The sequence below is a fragment of the Betta splendens genome, chromosome 9, assembly GCF_900634795.4.
Source record: "Betta splendens chromosome 9, fBetSpl5.4, whole genome shotgun sequence".
NCBI classification, from domain to species: Eukaryota; Metazoa; Chordata; class Actinopteri; order Anabantiformes; family Osphronemidae; genus Betta; species Betta splendens.
This window is the reverse complement of record NC_040889.2, coordinates 8,501,738-8,520,652: the sequence shown is the minus strand read 5'-3', so window position 1 is coordinate 8,520,652 and position 18,915 is coordinate 8,501,738. Positions and strand designations below refer to the sequence as shown.

Here is an 18,915-nt window from a genome sequence, read left to right as displayed (position 1 = left end):
GCGACTCTGGCAGACATGTGCAGGGTGATGGGGGGGGGCTGGCGTCTCAGGCAGCGGAGGCACCAAACCTGCGCCGCTGTCCAGCCAAGACTGTTAATGTGCTATTTGACAAGCGTCCAAACATCACTCGCTGGCTCGCCTGGGAGGAATCCTCCCTGCGTGTGCAGCGCGCTGGCTCTGCCGTGTCATTACTGCGCCCCTCTTGGTAACGAGGGTGCCCGTTTCAGAGGAGCCCTCGCACCCTCTCACGCGGCCACGTCCCGTTCCCGTCAGGACGCGGCTCGTTTTGTTCCTCAGCTTCGCATCGTATCTCAGCGCTTCTGTCCAGCGCTTCTCAAACCGATGTTTCCCTTCAGCCTTCCTCTCTCTCTCTCTCTCTCTCTCTCTCTCTCTCTCTCTCTCTCTCTCTCTCTCTCTCTCTCTCTCTCTCTCTCTCTCTCTCTCTCTCTCTCGCTGCCTCTCTCAGTCTGATTCAGTGCAACATATGCTGCCACTTCCTTCATACACAGAGACTAATTACAAAAGGGGGAGGGAAAAAAATGCGAGCCAGAGCCAGACTGGGTGAGAGAAAGGGCAGGGGGGAGAGAGAGGGAGAGAGGGAGAGGGGCGAGGGGTCCTGGGGGTGAATTATTCATCTTACGCCATGACACCTGAGGGCAATCTACCTCTCTGTGAGTCACCGAGTTAAAGTGAGAGAGTGAATAGACTGCATGAGTCAGACGTGCCCAGGAGGATACTAACGCCTGCCTGTGAGTGTCTGCAGCGTATTCGTCCCCTAAGCCGCTCATGTGCCGCCTACATATGGAGACCGTCTTAAGCGTAACCTGTGGCTGTCATTCGCACGTACACGCACATATTCACACGCGAATTAGTAATAAGCCGAGTCTGCGCCTCACGCGGCGGGAAGCTGCCGGGCCGCAGCCATTAGGCAGCGGGGAATTCAGTTGCTATTAAACGAATAGACCCACACACATGCGTGCACACATCTCCATGAAAACCCAAAAGAAAGAGTGACTTCTGCAGAGGTGATTAAAGCATTGCAGTTCATCTGAGGCTTTTAATTGAAGCTCTGGTCCCAAATAAATTACAGTGATTACGCTGATTGTCGGTGTCGCGCTCAAGGACACGTTAGCATGTTGCGCGGCGGCTGACGGACACGTTAGCCGCTGTTGGGATGGAAGCTGTCAGAGCGCAGGAGAGGCAAATTTAATCATATTATTTAGTGACAAACAAGTTTTAACACACACATGCACACGCACACACACACACACGCGAGCTCATGCGCAGATACTGAGGACAAAGACGGAACGCCGCGTCTTGCTGAGAGGCTGAGAAAAGACGAGGAGCCGTTTGATGTCTCTGTTTGTCTTTTGGCTTCTTTATATGCGTTCCACTTTCCTTGGCACGGAGCTTGACTTCCTACTGAAATTAACCAGGCAGCCCAAAAATAATCCACTGCCACAGAGAAAGAGAAAGAGGAAGATTGGGGTGATGAGAGAGGAAGAGGAGAGATAAGAAGAAGAAGAAAAAAGGCTGGTGAAGGAGAAGAGGAGGAAGGAAGACTAAAGATAAACACACGCTATGATTGGGAGGCAGAGAAGAAGTGTCCCGCACTGACAGCAGCAGTTCACTCCCCCTTTGCTGCCGCTTTTAATGCCGGGTATTATAACAATATCAAATATTAACTACAATCGGTGTTCTGGCTTTCAGAGTAGAACACCAGCTCGCCTGTCATCAGATCATAAGAATCTCATGATCTGATGACAGGCGAGAAGACTGCAGCTGCTGTACAGGCCTCAGAGGTGAAGGCGTGGAGCGCTGAGGCTGTGAATGGCTCGATCCTCAGGTGGAGTCAGGGCTCAGGGACAGGCTGAAGCCCTCGCTCTCGCTGCGCTTCAAAGAGCCAAACGCTGTGGCTCAGACGTCGGCCTCCTATTCAGGCCAGGTTGGAGGAGGCAGACGGCAACCCCCCCCCGAGGGGTCTGATGTCGATGGTGCCTGAGCAGGAAAGGCTGAAGGAGAAATAGTGTATGAGGACGCAACCGAGACTAAGACCAGCAGGACTGATTATACTGCTGCTTCAATTATCGCATAGACAATGCGAGTGGGGTCACAGGGCTGAATATGGAGCACCAGATCCTCCCGGGAGGGGGGGGGGGGGGGGGGGGGGGAGCATTTTTCTTGCAGATTCTGTATAACTTCCAGAAATTGCTGCGTAATAATGGGAATCACATGCGCACCCGCCTCCCGCTATGACATGACTTCCTGGATCTCAGGACGCAGCCGTGGCGGCGTGGGAGTCCCAGTCTCCCCCTCTGTGGGAGGGGACACAGGCGGGAGCGGGTGCCTCACGCCCTCACAGACACATGTACCTTCTCAGGTGAATGTGACCTTGAGCCGCGAACAGGCCAGCTGCAGCCATTTGTGATGCACGGCTGGGTCCGCCTGCCCGGCCACTTTCTATTAGCTCACCGCAAATTAAATCCACTCTCGCTTAATAATGCATTCAGTGCACACACACACGACAACATGCATTAAACTTATACATAGAGGATATGTATAAAATGATATTTGTGTCCGTGTTCACTGGATGCTGCAGAGACAAAACTAAGGTATGCAGTCGCACGCGGGCTTATGAAGACAACACAACGCATCCACAGTCAAACAACGGGTTTTCTCATAATTAAAGGATTAATCAAGGAGTAATGAACGCCGAGTGGCTCCGCACGGTGCTGATTAACACACAGATGATCGAGGGGCGCGGGGGAAAACTCCGTCCTGCAGCGGGGGCCGAGGGGGCGCCGCGAGAGGGGAACATGCGTGTCGGCGTGAGGCCTCGCGTCACGAAGAGAGGCAACGTCCTCAGGTCGCTGCATTATGAGCGTGTTACGGTGATGAAAGGATTTTAGGACTAAGAACAGAAAACTCATCAGATGAATGTAGATCTGATTCATCCAATTGGAATAAGGCGACGTTCCCAGTTTGACTTAGAGAAGCGTTTCTCCCTCTCTCTCTCCCCGGCTGCTTTTATTTCATTTTTACTACTCACCCAAGCAGGCGGGGCAATTAGGAGGAAGTTCAAATTTACTACGAGCGCGAGCGCAGCTGCTCACACTGGTCCCAGGAGGGAGCGACACGACTGGGGGAAAGCTGCCGGCGCGTATGTTTGTGCAGACCTATGCAAAGGGAAGCGAGTGGACCGGTTTCCCTGCCATGTTGCGCCTCCTTGGACACGCTGGATGATGCGTCTCGTGCGACTTTATTTATAGTCTTAATAAAAAACATTAACCGCAAATCTCGCTTATTTGTTGGAGCGTGGAACACGGCCCTGTAAACATCCACACGAGAGGCGGAAACAGAAAACATGACAGTCGGGAGGATGGAGGACGGGATGAAAGGAGAGTGTCATGAAAAGCAGACAGTGCGATAGAGGGACGCGCACATGGAGAGCACCAGATGCCCTTCTATTGTCTGTCTGACAGGACAGACTTTAGATGGGATGCAGCTGTCGGAGGAGCGCCGGTGAGGGATAAGACATGGACGACTTCCCTGAATGAGGGACAATATGAAATAACACGATACGCGGCCGCGACGGCGCAGCTTGACCTTTGCCTCCACACAGTGAATGCTGAAGTGTAGCTGGTCTCAAACTACAGGAGAGGCGTCAGCAGAGCGTCGGAGCGGGGCCCGGGTTCGACCCGGTTCGACCCGTCTCCCTCCCTCCATCTGTCTTACTTTCATGAGCGCAATCATGGCTTCCAGGCCCTGACCTGCTATCACAGAGCCTGTGATATCACATAGCCTGTGATAAGTCCGACTTTGACTCCAGCCTCTGTTTACAGCTAGTTTTCATCTGGGTCTGAGGTTCAGATGTTGATCCGTGTTTGTTGTCGTGTCTTTCTCTTCTGCCTCCTGTGCTCTAAATGAGCGCTGCTTTTTCTCTCCACGCATTTAACACCTCCTGCTGCTGCTCAGCGCTGACATTCAGGTCCTTCCACTCCTGAGCGTCTAAACATGTGACAGGCACCTTCCTTCCCACCGCCCTCTCAGCCTTTCCCTGTGTCCTCCCGCTGCCCTTCCTCTCGCGTCGCATCATGCTCCGCGTGTGCGTTCGCGTGTGCGTTCGCGTGTGCATTCGTGTGTGCGTCCGCGTGTGCGTTCGCGCGTGTCGCCGGCGCTCACAGGAGGCTTGGCCGATTAGCGCTGATAGCCACCAGATGCTGGAGGTGCACACAGACATGCACAGACCTGTACGTGAGGCGGCAGAGGGGAGTGAGCGACGTGCGGCCCGTGGAGCAGCTTCCTGAGGGCAAGGAGCTTTCAGGATCTGACTTTTCAAGCCGTCCTCCTCCTGTGCCTGATCTGTGGACAGCGAACAACACGCCAGCGAGGACAGAGGGCTGTCACGCGGCTCCAAAATGGCTGTGATGCGACCTCAGATCAAAGCTTTGATTGGCCAGATGTTGCAGATGTTGCTTCCTCTCTGGAATTTGTACTTGTGTTTGTTTGTGTGTGTGTGTGTGTGTGTGTGTGTGTGTGTGTGTGTGTGTGTGTGTGTGTGTGTGTGTGTGTGTGTGTGTGTGTGCATTCATTGGAGGCCCTCTATCAGTCAGGCCCATCAGACGGGGCAGTTGGCTTATGTCACTGGGTTGAGGTGCCAAACACCAAAACCCTCGGCTTCTTCACAGCAACTGGAAAAATCTAAACGAGCTGAAATGTGGATTTGGTGTGTGTGGATGTGTGTATTTAAGTGTACAGAACAGATGTTGCTAAATTCATTCACTGGCTGGGACGCATGTTAATCACATCTTCTTTAGTCTGAATCCGGAGCTATTCATATAATTGAAGGCCTCGTCTATGAGGTTCAGGGCGTCGAGGGCTCCTTTCATATGTTAAAAACGGTTACGGACGTTTAAAAGGACTACTAATATTACTGCACCGTTCACAGGCATCACCTGGGCTGATCAGCAGTCAGCGGAACGTCCCTCCCTCGCAGCTTGTCACAAATGATGGGCTTGTTTGTAATGAAGCCATATATATTCCATTTCAGACCCCGTGGTGAGACTTCGTCAAAGACCGGTGATCCAGCGCTAACGGGTCTCTTCTCACCGTTCTCAGATGTCAATCCGAGCTCGCGCGTCCGCCCGCCACCCGCTCCCCAACATCTGTGCTGCACTCGACCCCGCTGTGCTGTGACATCATTAGCGCTGCACAACCTGCTGTCAGCACATGCGATGATTAGCCTTATCGTCACGCTGCTGTTTATTATGGGCTTTTGTCAGCATGAGGAAAAACGCGTCCTGGGTCTTGGTCCTGACCTTTGACCCCTGACCCTCAGCGAGGAGCCTGTGCGACGATGGTGAACCTACATGTTTTATGGGTTTGCGAGGTAATAAGAGGCCTGAGCAACTTGACATGGTTCCCTGTGTCAGCGCTAATAACCCAACCCTGGTAATTCACATAGAATATTGATAGAGAGGAAAATGGCCCCGAGCAGGTCACAGCTTCATTAGCAGAGACGAAGGGGAAACGGGAGGACGCAGAAGGAGCCACGGCAAAAAAAGGTGGGGCATAAACTCAGGCCGCTCCCGAGCGACGATGAGCGGACAGAAATGCACAAACACGAAATGTGATCGGGCCTAAAGCAACGGGAGCTTCAGGAAATGGGTTTAAACGGCGTGTGGGTTTGTGAGAAGCTTTCAGAAACCAACGCCACCAGGCAGTTCCCGTAACAAACAGAAGAGCAGTTATGTCATTCTTTCCTGACAGGGCAGCGATTCATTATGCTTCAGTGAGGTGACACTTCAAAGGTCTGAGCTGTGACATAACCTCCGCCGAGCTGTGGGATGTCACAGCTCACCAGCACCATTATCATCCTCATCTCCTCTCCCTGGGTTGTTATCGTATCTCCCCCTCCCCCGTTCCTCTTGTACCACGGCGTTTGTTTTATGTGGTATTGCCATGGCTACGCAGCTGCCACGTCCCGGTCACGCTGTTAATCATCAACTTTATCACGGCGCATACCTGGCTCTGACATTTGAACAATGAACAGTGCATCACAACATAAATGAATAATTAAACTTCCACCTCCCTAATCCTCCGCCGCTTCCCCTCTTGCCGTCCCGCTCCACACGGGCGTGTGGATCGTATTTGGTTGACATGACAACAGACAGGAGATGTCGCACCTCCCGTTCTGATGACATCACGACAGGCACCAAGCCATCATCACCCCTTTCCCCCCCTCATTTCCTCTCCTCCTCTCAGGCACAGCGGCGTGGAATACAAATGGCAGGAGACGAGATGAGGAGAGGGGAAGGGAGTGAGAGGATGGAGGAGAGGGTGAAGGAGAGGATGGATGAGAGGATGGAGGAGAGGGTGAAGGAGAGGATGGATGAGAGGATGGAGGAGAGGGTGGAGGAGAGGATGGATGAGAGGATGGAGGAGAGGGTGGAGGAGAGGGTGGAGGAGAGGTGGAGGAGAGGGTGGAGGAGAGGGTGGAGGAGAGGGTGGAGGAGAGAGTGGAGGAGAGGGTGGAGGAGAGGATGGAGGAGAGGGTGGAGGAGAGAGTGGAGGAGAGGATGGAGGAGGACGAGGGAGACGGTCACAGGAACAGTCACATCTGAACCAGCGCCACGCCCACTCTCTGCCCTCAGTCGGATGAAATGGAGTGTGTGCTCCCGCTCATTTCCATACTGGGTGACTTTGGTATAAATCATAGGCACACAGATGCGGTATCAATCCTGTGCAAGGAGAAACTCTCACATGAAGACGTTTTACATTCTGCGTGAGTGTCTGTGACGTTTGTTGGAAGAAATGCAGTGGTTAAAGGCTCTGACACACACGAAAGACAGCAGGACGTAGAACAAGGAAGAGTGTAATATTGATAAATATTATATTTTATTATAATCAGCACTATTTACTGGGCTGTATCTTCTATAACAAGACTTTTTTTCATTTCTAGGAAACACATCCAACAGCTGATGAACGAGCGGCGGCCTGACTGACCGTCTCGCTTCCCTCCAGACACAATGTTTGATTGCAATAGTTAAACCAGCGGCTTGAACGTCCTTCTGGTTCTGGAGCTGGTTATAGGCCGAGTCCTGTAACAAGCCTGTTTTAGTCACTGTGGCTCCAGAGTATGAAAATGAGCCTGGTCTATTGGGAAGTGGACACACACACACACACACACACACACACACACACACACACACATACACACACACATACAGTATAGTGTGGTCTGCAGGGAAGTGGTCCGTTGAGTACCCGCATCAAGACTGGCCTAGATAGATAGGATAGCAGGACACACACACACACACACACACACACACACACACACACACACACACACACACACACACACACACACACAGCCGCCTCTTCTGTTTTACACACACAGACAGTCAAGGACACTCTCATGGCCGGTATATCTGTGTCGTTTCATAGTGGAACACCTTGTGTTATTAAGAAAAGAGGGATGAGGCGAAGAAGGAAGCAAACACACAGCTGAACAATTTCAAGAAGGAGAGTTGACGACAGCACATCTATAGAGAAAGGCATAAAGAATGTCAAAACGCTATGGGGCCATAAAAGAGGAGCGATGGAGAGATGGATGTAGCAGAGGGTTCTTTTTTTTCGATGACTCGCCTTCTAACCTTAGTTTCATCCTTTGGAGTCCAGCTGCAGTCACTATGGCAACGGCAGATGAAAAAGAACCAACCGAAAAGCAACAGAAGTGCAGAGAGACTGGACAGAGCAACAAAATAAAGGTTGGGAAGCAACAAATGTTGATGCCTGCATTTCTGTCAAATCCACTTATGACATTAAATTAGATCAATTCCTCTGTGTCGTTTCTTCACGTATGTGAGTGAAATCAGTTTCAGAAAGTGAGGACCAGTTAAAATGTCCTCATGTCTGCTCTTTCCCCCAAAAAGACACTCTTACAGTTATGCCAACAACCCGCATCAATCCACTCACAGCAAAGTGCGATCGGCCACCTTCTCTGCAGCGCGGCTACTCGTCCACGACAACCTCACCATAGGCCGGTCTAACACGACCGCCGGAGCCGAGAGCCCCACACAAACACAAGCACAAGCACAAGCACAAGCACAAGCACAGTGTCCCTGCTTCAAACACCCCATCCTGCCAGATCAAAGCGCCAGAGCAAAACGCAGAGGCGAGGTCCTGCTTGCCAGGAACAAGGGGACCTCACCCGCACGGAGGAGCGCACACCCAAAGCCCCAACCCCTCATTCTAAGAGACCCACTTCTTCCTCCGACCCTCAAGCCTCCCATCCCCTCACCGTGAGGCCGTGGCTCCTGCAGGTGGCCGGCGCTCCTTCCTCGCCTCCTCTCCTTCTGCGCTGAATCCATTTTACTCTTCCTCCCCTCTCCCTCCCTCTCCATCTCCATCCCTCTGCTCCTTCACACTCTGAAATTAGCCTCATGAAAAATAAATTGGGATGAGATGTCTCGTGTCTGGTGGGAGTGGATCTGTAGAACACGGTATCTGGTGTTGTGTGCATGGCTGCTGGCGTAAGCGCGGCGCGTGACCGGCGAGAAGCGCAGCTGCCGGGACCTCAGCTGTGTTTGTGCAGATTTTAAGCTGAAGTTGCAAAATTAAATCTGTCTTAATGTCAGTAGTGATTAAATTAGTATTTTTAGAGCGGACGTGTCCCAGGCATTTACACTCAGCTACAGTAGTTGGGATTCAGTTACATAACGTGAAGCAGCTATTTAGATGCAAAAGCCTTCTGTGCCACCACGTACACACCCATCCCTCCAGGGGTGAAACATGTGGATGCGCTCACGGGCTCCTTCTCACACGCACAAAGCAAAAACCCGGGGCCACTGTAGCCGCAGAGGACAAGAAAAGCCCGATAAGATCTAGAGTCTTATCGGTGACCGGAAGGTGATGGCTTCTAGATCGTCACTGTTGATACACTATGCACCTCATTACTCCAGCATCATAATGAGCGGAGAGAACTGTATATACATGAAAACAGGTTCATAATCCATCTAATATGTGCAGCTTCTACATCCCCGATGGGGCAGTGAATGCTGGTTTGCAGCAGGCTCTCCCGTGGTTAGAACTACTGCAAGTGCTGCGGGTTGTTACAGTAAATGCAGGCAAATGGAGCGATGAGGTCAGAGCGAAGGAAGTGCGGTTCCAGCGAATGATAAACCCTCAAATGGAGGGGAGATCGAAAGAGGGGGCGACCGCATGGATGAGCTTTACCTCATCCTCCATCCTTTCCTGTAACTTTAAAAAGTGAAATGCCCACACTTATTTGAGTAAACATGATCTAGTAAGTGATTTACAGCTCAGAGAAATGTTTGAGTTCTCCACTCAGACTGTTTAGTCTCCTGAATAAGGTCGTTTGTATCCTGGAAGGCAAAATCCAGGGCACCGAGTGTGAGACTCAACTCGTGGCTTGCTTATAAAGCTTGATGGGGTGAGCTCATGGTAATCATTTCAATGATCAACTCAGAACATCCATTATTTGACTCGCGGTGCTGGAGCGTCAGAAGACCACTTAGAGACTTTAGCCAGTCGATATCAAATGGAAACTGTAAAACGGCTGGAATCCGTGTTCCTGCATTAAAGCCAAAGAAGTTCGTCAGACGTCGACTGGTTCGTAGGGGTTTCAGACCCTTTTACGCTGGATGTGATTTTCAAGATCAGCAATCAATAATAAAGAAAGGAAGTGCGACAGAAAGTATCAGAGAGGATGCTACAGGTCTCCAAGCGGGGCTTCCTCTGGTGGCTGCGGCCGGATCAATACAGAGGGAAGGTGAGCGTGAGAGCGAGGCCGAGCAGCTGAGCCTCGCCGTCTGCCCACGTGGCCGCCGTGTGTGTCCCGGCCCAGCCCGGACAAAGACCTACCTGTGTAACACAGACACGCACGCATGCACGCACACACGCACACACACACACACGCATGCAGGCACACACGCATGCAGGCACACACACACGCATGCAGGCACACACGCATGCAGGCACACACACACGCATGCAGGCACACACACACACACACACACACACACACACACTCACACACACAGTGCTGCTGCTGATGTTGGCGTATTGTCCCAGCAGAAATTAAGACTGAGGCCAGAAGGCTCTAAGAGCAGAGGACAGCCTCTGGATAGATTTCCAATACGCGACCAGAGGCTTAAGCGAGACAGAGTCACGGATAATCCTCCTCCGTCCTCCTCCCTCGCTCCTCTCTCCGTCCCTCCCTCTCTCCCTCCCTTTCTGTCACTCACCCTCTATCTCGCCCGTTTCTCCTTTTCTTCTTCTTGCTCTTTTCTGTCCCTCTCTTTCTTTTGCCTGTCCTTTGTCTTGGTCCCTGCTCTTTCTCCATCTCCCTTCGCTTTTATCTCTCCTAACACAATCTGTCATTTTGTCCTCTGATTTCTCATTCGATCCCCCCCGACCCCCCACCCCCCTTCCTTGCTACCATGTGTGTTTTTTTGTTTCTCAGCGGGTGTTTTATGTTAAGAGCAGCTGTTACTGAGTCACATCCTTAACTTAAAGCCACGGCGCACTCTGAGGCGCTAATATAAACTTCTTAAATGCTGATTGGCCTTTAATCTCTCATTACATCCTCTGCTGCAGCTGCGTCCTGAGCCCATGCATGTGGCACGGAGGCCTCTCCTCAGGGTGCATGGAGCCTTATTGATCATATGGAGCCTGCCACTAACTAACCGTGACACAACACATCCAGCGTCTAACAGTTTCACCTTGCCACAAACTAACGCTGCAGCGACTGCTTTGAGAAGCAGTAGATTGGCGCCTAATTGCCCAGATTTCCATCTGCGTCAAGTACACTGATAGATGGCTTAGCTCGCTTAGCTGTTTCTCTGCCCCTGTGGATTCTAATTAATGCACGCTTGAGAGAAACGCTCGATGAGTTCTTACTTCTTTTTGAAGACTTTTACGTCGCCCTTTAAAGCCAGACTCTGGCAAATCTATGCTGAAAGCAACATATGAAGTCAACACATTAGTGGGCCGCCGCAACATGTTTTGAGGCCGACTTCAATGGAATCATGGCGCGGATCACATCGAGTCATTAGAGTGAGGTGATTTGGCAGCCGGCCAGAACCCCAGGGTATCCATCGCAAACCAATTAATATTCCTCACGGACGTATCATGCCTCTGGCACGAAGCCCACGGGAGGAATCTAGTCGATCAACACACTGCTGAAAACTGCTGCTGTAATGAGTGTGTGTGTGTGTGTGTGTGTGTGTGTGTGTGTGTGTGTGTGTGTGTGTGTGTGTGTGTGTGTGTGTGTGTGTGTGACTTAGAACTCTGCCACAGGTGAATGCAAAGCTACATGATTCACGTCTGTACAGGACGCAGCTAAAGTTTGGAAGCTTGTCACTGGCTATTGTGAGTTACTGCTAACCTGGACTTCTAATAAACTTTTTAGTCGAAGCGCAGTTTTGGAAATGACTCTGCATCAAAGTGTCATTATCTGTCATTTTCAGGAGGCTCGCTGAGTGCCTCCTGATTCCCATCTACTCACCTAAAAAGCTACTTCACCACTGCTCCAACAAGCCTTTAATATTACAGGTCACACTAACGTATATGATTTGACACGATGCTGTGACTTTGATACTTTAAACCCAAAATGACTCCTAGGCAGCTAATGATCTGATGCACTTGTTGCTTTTCCAGCGGTCACACATCAGCGAGCAATGTCAAATTAAATCTTAGAACAACAACAACAACTTGAGGAAAGGAGGATAGCGAAAGCGCCAATCTGTCTATGTAACGCTTGAGCAGCTGTCATGTAACTGTCAATAGACCAATGAAGAATGAACTGTCCGTGGTGCTGAAACCACCACCCAAGTCGATTCCAGTGTGAAGTACTTAGCAATCGGCCCTGAGTATTGTTACACTTTATGACTATGATTAAATTTAAGCTGCAAGGTTTATTCAGAAGCGCGTCTATAAGCTTGGAGATGATCGTTATAACAGTGTTTTCATGTGTGTGTTTTTCCCACCTCCAACACACGGAGCATTCGCAGCACAACCCCACGCCTGGGTGCTGCCGCGACCCCAGCCCTCAAACACGTCCTGCTGTGCACTTGAAATAAGTTGGGAGACTTTGATGTTGCGTTTAGCGCCAGTCCCCTATGCAAATTAGCTTGGAGGGGCTCCGATCGGCTCATGCTGGACTACAGGGGCGCCAAATCTTGATAGGAGTTTTATATAATTTATATGTTTTTACTTTTGGGGAAATGAAGACCTGCTTGAGCTCCCCGGCTGTCCAGCCTCCTGATCTGTCTGAGTATCACTATGTTAGGCTGACAGGCGGCTCTGTTTACAACTGCGATTACGGTGAGGATGATGTCCACTGCCTCTCTGGACACTTTGGTACAAAACAGCCCTTTCTGGTGATGGTGATAATAATAGATTCAGATGACATCATGACATGTGGTAATCAAGGTAACTGTGGTTCGTCTTAGAGGCTGTGCACGCATGATGCTGCCTCCCTGAGCTGCCATGTTGAGGATGAACGTGATATAAGCTTCTGCAGGTGACATTCAACCTATGATTAGTTGCTCCTCAGAGCAAACTGTTGGTGAATGTGCCTCGCTGCGACACAGAAGCACGCACACACACACACACACACACACCGCCACCCCTCTCCTCATCCCCTGTTGCTATGGAACCTGTCGCCAAGGCAGAGGTATGTGGTTGTGATGGACGAAGGCGACGACGACGATGATGATGGTTATGAGGATGATAATGGTGATCGGATAAACAACCCCCGGCTAAATTATAAGGTCCAGCTGGCTGGAAACGAATGCACTGCTGGGCTCTGCTCTCTGCAACGTGGGTGGAAGGAGCGACGCGTAATACTGCGCAATGCAAACAGACCCTTTCCTCACCGTAAATCAGACCACAGCCCCGCTTTTCGAGCACACTCTTCGCGTGTGTTGCCTTTTCGGCGCTCAGAAAGTCGTCACGTTGAACTTCCGAGTCGAGCCTTGCGTGAAACAACCCGCTGTCCTCCGCTGCACCCCCCCAAAATAGCACACCATCAACCCAGTTCTCAGCCGACAAATAGGACCTGCAGGCCCTCCTACTGCCACCTGTCATCTCTGAGCCATTTCCCTCTCTTGTTGCTATTAAAGAAACCCGCGGGCGTAAAAACTTGGGTCAAAACGTGACAAATACAGCCGCTGATCACAGAGGAAGGGGGATCGATAGTGATCGAGCGCGCGTTTTGGGGGGGGCGCTGCTTTATTCCCTGCGCCTCAGCGACCACTGGGTATGAATCGCTGACCTATAGCCAGACTTATAGCTCGAGCAGATTAGTTTATTCCCCGAAGTAAACGCTTTAGGGGAACGAAGGTGCACATGTGTTTGTGCTGTGGTTTGTCCGCCGTGAATGCGCCTTAAACAACGTTGCCCCGTCTCCCGTTGGCTCTGAATGGCCACTGCCCACCCATCGTGCCCCCGCTGTCTCGCGGACAGGCCTGTCAAACCCACGAGTGCGCGGTTTAAACAGCGAGAAAATGGCCTCGTCCACAGCCGTGCGCGGGCACCTGCAGCCGCGATGCGTGGTCGCGGCACAAGTTGACTCGTGCCGCGCGCACCGCACACGTCGGGGAGGAAGGATCAAATCAACAAAGTGCACTCTGAGGGGGAAGTGGAAGACAGAGGGCTGCATCTGTCCATCTGTTGAAAACGAGACGCGAGCTAACACCCCCCCCCCCCCCTCCACCTCCCTCCCCCCTGCCACCCCCCCATCCCATCCCCATTCCGAAATTATCATGCCTCTCTCTCCTGCCTCCCTCCTCCCCCTCTCTTATACACAGTTACAAGATGTTTGCCAGTTAGCAATAAAAAAGACACCACATACCTTGATGGTTTTCAAGGGTGTCCTCCGGGATGTACATGTTTTTGCTTTCATTTACCATAAATGTGGTCCGGCGTTATCCCTATAGGTGAATGGCAGATAGAGACAGGAAAAAGCTGGAGAGGAGGAGGGAAAAAAACAAGAGGAAAAAATAAAAATTAAAAAATTAAAAAAGGGGAAAAAAGAAGAAAGAACTGTCTGGCACTGACAGTTTGGGGTATTCCGTTATTTGTATTGATGGGGAGGGTTTCTTCGGATGGAGTGAATATTACCTAATCCCCATGATGGAGGTGAAAGCGAGAAAAAAGAGGGAGCTTTCGGCGGAACCGGTTGGGAAAACGCACCGGTGCATCCCTCGGTACATCCGGGCCCTAGGCGAGAAACATGAGACCAGCACCGCGTTCAATTCAATTCACACCTCGCTCGCTCTCCCCCCTCTCGTTCGTCCTCCCCTCTTTTCCCTTCTTGAATTGAAAAATAAGGTTTCAAAAGGTTACAGAGCACGGGCGCTGTCAGTGACGGTCGCAATGGAAGTGCGCAAAAGACGCATTCGTGCGCATCTTCAGCAGCGTGTCAAAATGTGAGAGGATGAAGGAGAGGAGGTGGAGGTGGTGGAGAAAGAGAAGGAGGAGGAAGAGAAGAGGAGAAAAATGGTAAAATTAGAAGAGTGTAAATATTCCATCGCGGGTAGCACGGGGTTAACTCTCCCAATAGGTTGTCGGTTATTCCACGGATCTATAGCAGAGTCCCCCCAAAATACAGAAGCCAGGCCGTCCTGTCTCATCCGAACACTGGATTCTCTGTCCCGATCCGGTCCATGATAGTCCGGTGGTTTGTCTGTCAGTCAGCCTGTTCGCCTGTCTGTCTGTCTCTCTCTCGCTCTCTCTGCTTGCCCGCCTGCCTGCCTGTCTGTCTGTCTGTCTGCCTGTGTCTCACTGATCGGGAGTTTGAGCTCTCTCTTGCCTCTGCTGCCCCTGCAGCTCAGCTCTGCAGTGATACTGAGAGAGGGAGAGAGAGCGAGGGAGAGCGAGCGAGAGAGAGAGAGAGGTAGCCCCCTCCCTGTGCATGTAGACGCTTTGACTGTTTCCAGATGTGTGTGTGTGTGTGTGTGTGTGTGTGTGTGCGTGTGTGTGTGTGTGTGTGTGTGTGTGTGTGTGTGTGTGTGTGTGTGTGTGCCAGAGAAAAAAAGGAAGGAGGGGAGGAGGGGACACTATAGGCAGCAGTGGAGAACCAGCGGCTGGTATCCAGATGATGATGATGATGGTGGTGATGATGAAGGCAACCACGATGATGTTGATAAAGTGTGTGTGTGTGTGTGTGTGTGTGTGTGAGGTGGGAGGAGACAGACAACCAGGAAAAAAAGATGTACAGTAGAAAGACGTAAAATAAATCCATCAGTGTTATTCAAAAGAGCCAGAATAAATGGGAAACTGTGCATCCGCCTGTGCGTGGAAGCCGGGGAAGATGTTAAAGGGATAATCATCCATAGCATGTACTTTAGGCACACAGACTTTACTGCAGGAAGAAGCCGAGATCTGAGATTGTGTACCTACATCTGATTTGCCCACAGCCTCGACACATCTGGACTCCTTCAGCCCCATTCTTTTCTTTGGCCAAGGTTGTGTTTACACACACACTAAATATCTGGGTTTTCAGCTCTTTTATGATTGAAGCTCAGATCTTTTCATGGATCTCTTAAACTGTAAGAAACCACATGGAAGCTGATTCTTTACAGATCTTTGGGTGGTGAGTAAATACGGACTCAAATATCGTGACACGGATCGGCTCAAGGAGGTCACTGAGCGTGAATCCCTTCATACACGTGACAACAAACCTGTTTTAAAAGTCTATTATTTCCCCTTTTTATGAATCATGATGGTTCTGTAGGTTTTAACGATAACAAGAAACCCTTCTGAACTGGCCCTTAAAGAAAACAAAGCTGCTTTCCGGAGACCTAAGTCCATTGATTTGGATAAAACAATGAGGTGAAACATTCATTTAGAAGTAAAATGCCAAAGAAAGTGAGAAACATACGCTACAGTCACATAAAGTAATAGTCCCGTTTGTAATTGAATGGTTTTCTGCATGGAGATGATTCTGTGGTTGCCCAGCCAGGATCTCTTTGAAGGCACAAGCTGAGTGAGGTGACAGAGCAGTGTAACAGCTGGAAAGCATTCAGGAGCCATGAGTCAAATCGCTGAACAAGCATCTAAAACCCAGTGGAGCTGTTTGAGAGTGAATACACCATCACTGTACGTTTAATGGATGGGTTCAACAAAGACACGAAAACTTAGAATTGTTTGTGTTCCTAGTAGCTTTGTAATATTGTGTTTGTTGATATTTGTGACTTTCCTAAAGATCGGAGACCATTCCGCAAGCAGCTTATGCAGAAAACCAGCAAATTGCAAACAGCGCCATTACTTATTCCTGCCGTAGCAAACAGCCTTGGACCAGGCTGTGATTAGGCTGAGTACGCTTGGCACTGCCACTGCTACGGAGGCTCTTTCGATAGACCTGCACGCACAAATAACCCACCATCTTTAAATTGGCCTGTTTTCTTTGACGTGCGTGGACACAAAGATCTGGTCGCACACACTCCCAGGTTAAAGGATTTAAAGATGTCAGACGCACATTAAATAGCTGCCAGTGCTTTACAAACTTGAAACAATCGGGCTCAATAAAGCATCGGGATGCACTGAAGGCGCTGAATTAACATCCCAGCTTCTAATTATGATCCTGGCCATCCCATGTAATTGTCCTCGACGCTGAATGCAAACTTCACAATGTGCCGGCCTCACGTCAGTCTCACCGCAGGCTATAATCAGGAGGTGAATCCGATGACTCAACCCAGCCTGTATTCCTTTGTTCAGCGCCACAGTGCAGAATCACCACCCACCATCCTGTAATAGAATAAAGCTTTTTGTCTACTTGTGTCACTGCAGACATAGTAAAGACAGGAAGACAGCTGATAAATGACTCTATTGATGACACTTGACAGACTAAATTGAACAATGTATAGTGTTTTTGTGGTGCATTACTATAGCGTGTATTTGGAGTGAAACTATGGATTATTATTATTACTGCAGAATGAATAGAAACATTCTACTTTTTATAATAGCGCACACTGAATGTGTCATTACATGTCAAGAACAGCAGCATTTCCATCTCATCTGTAGAGAAACTACACATTTAATTGACATATTACTTCAAAAACTTGAAAAGAACTCCACATACTGTACAGTAGAGCATTATGTAAAGATCAGCCATGCAGAAGCACCGAGCGGCGTAAAAGCAGTCCGACTCGCCTCTTGTTTGATTACACTGGCCAGTGAATGAACGGAGCTGCGGACGGAAGGCTTGAGAGAAGGAGGAAAGGATGGAGGGCAGGTCGTGGGAACAGACACTGGTGCCCAGGGGACAGACAAACACAAACCCCTGTGTAAGCTAGGCTGCACACAGAATATGAATTCTATTTAGGACTGTTCTATATTTGTAGTTCCTGACCTCTGTATGTGTGACTCTGAGCTCAGTTGGTTTCTGGGAATCTCACAGAAAAACCCTCCTGTCCGCTGGTCAGTCAACGGGGGAATTCCTGCTCAGCAGACAGTTAATAAATATTTATTTATTAGATCCCTACTTTTCATTGATAATTTGATCAATAAATGTTCAAATTCAAGTGGAACACTTATTTAACATTTTGTTTTGTTTTATATGTTTAAACATTTAAAACTAAATATATAAAGGTAAAATATAAATGAAAATGACGACTCAGTAATAAGAATGCAGCAAATGGGCAATTTACAGTGCCTAATTTTAAATCTATTTCATTTACGATGTGATAATACAAAAAAATCAACATTTTGCCTGAGAACGAATATATTTTAATTATTGAAAGTCATTTGGCACTTAAACAGCAGTGATGTTTGGCATGTGGCACAGTTTTATCCTTTAGCTTTGCTAACTAGGAGAAGGAGGATCAAGGTGGGCTCCCCTTGCTGTTTGCCTAATGATGATTAGACCAAGCAGAAAACCGCTGCGATGTGAATAATCGAGCTGTAAAATCCTCTCGGTGATTATTACAAAGCTCTGTGTTGTATTTTGGGATCTACTGGGTTTTCAATAGCTAAATCCACTCCTGTCCTCTTGGCTCGTATTTCATTGTCTCACCAGTACGACTAATGTGTGTTTGTGGTCCTTCCAGCGTGAAAACACACATTACTGTAGCAAGCATAGGAGCCTCGCCCCTTTTTCAATTTCAACAAGCCGTCCACTCATTGCAACCTATTACTCTTCCTGCCTGTGAGCCAATAACCAGCGTCTCTTGGCCTAACCCCACCAATCAGATGCACATTCTCAATCTCTACTGAATGGGTATTGACAGTATTGACCTCCTGATGGGTGACTCATTAACCTCATCACTGTCAAACACCCCTTCTCCAACACCTTAGATACAGCACTGCCCTGACAATACATACACTCACTTAGTACTGTATTTTGAAACACAGCTGTTACCTGTAAATATTATATAATAATAATCCTGACAACATGGCTGTTTTCACTAAAAAGCAGCCATACTCATGTTAATGAAGACGTGAAAGTGTTAAAGCTGGACCTGAGCTTCATTCATTTTTAAAAGATGCAGATGGTAAAAGAACTTTTCCCAGTTTAGTAGATAAGTAACTAATTAGTAACTAATTGGTGATTACACATACAGTAGTGCAGTAGTATCTACTATCAGCTGAGTGCACAATAACTTGAGATGATGGAAGAATAGAGCCACTGTCAGCTGGTCAGGATGATATTATATGACTTGGATATTGCTGATGTGGATTTCAAGAACTTGCAGTTTTAAATATCCTGTTTGTTTATTAGCTTCTGTTCTGACCTTGAGCATTCATTTTCCTACAATCTAAGATTTCTATATAAGTATAGAAAGCAGAAAAATGATGATCAACTCTTGAAGGTGAAAGTGAAATAGTATAAAGCAGGAAATATTAAATGTGAGAGAAATTAGCTCAAGAGAGCTGAATTTTGCACTA

The 18,915-nt window shown here is 49.2% G+C and overlaps 1 protein-coding gene across 19 annotated transcripts in view; it reads right to left on the bottom strand.

The window, feature by feature from the left end:
- Positions 1-18,915, bottom strand: part of cacna1c (calcium channel, voltage-dependent, L type, alpha 1C subunit) — a 127,450-nt gene that overhangs the window by 103,167 nt on the left and 5,368 nt on the right. For 3 of the 19 annotated variants that reach the window (XM_029161998.3, XM_029161984.3, XM_029161999.3), the window contains exon 1: positions 13,880-14,870. The exons of the other annotated variants lie outside the window; for them this stretch is intronic. In XM_029161998.3, coding sequence (XP_029017831.1) covers positions 13,880-13,937 — 58 coding nt within the window. In that variant the 5' untranslated portion in view covers positions 13,938-14,870. Of the gene's footprint in view, positions 1-13,879; positions 14,871-18,915 lie in introns of those variants that run through there. 19 annotated transcript variants of the gene reach the window in all.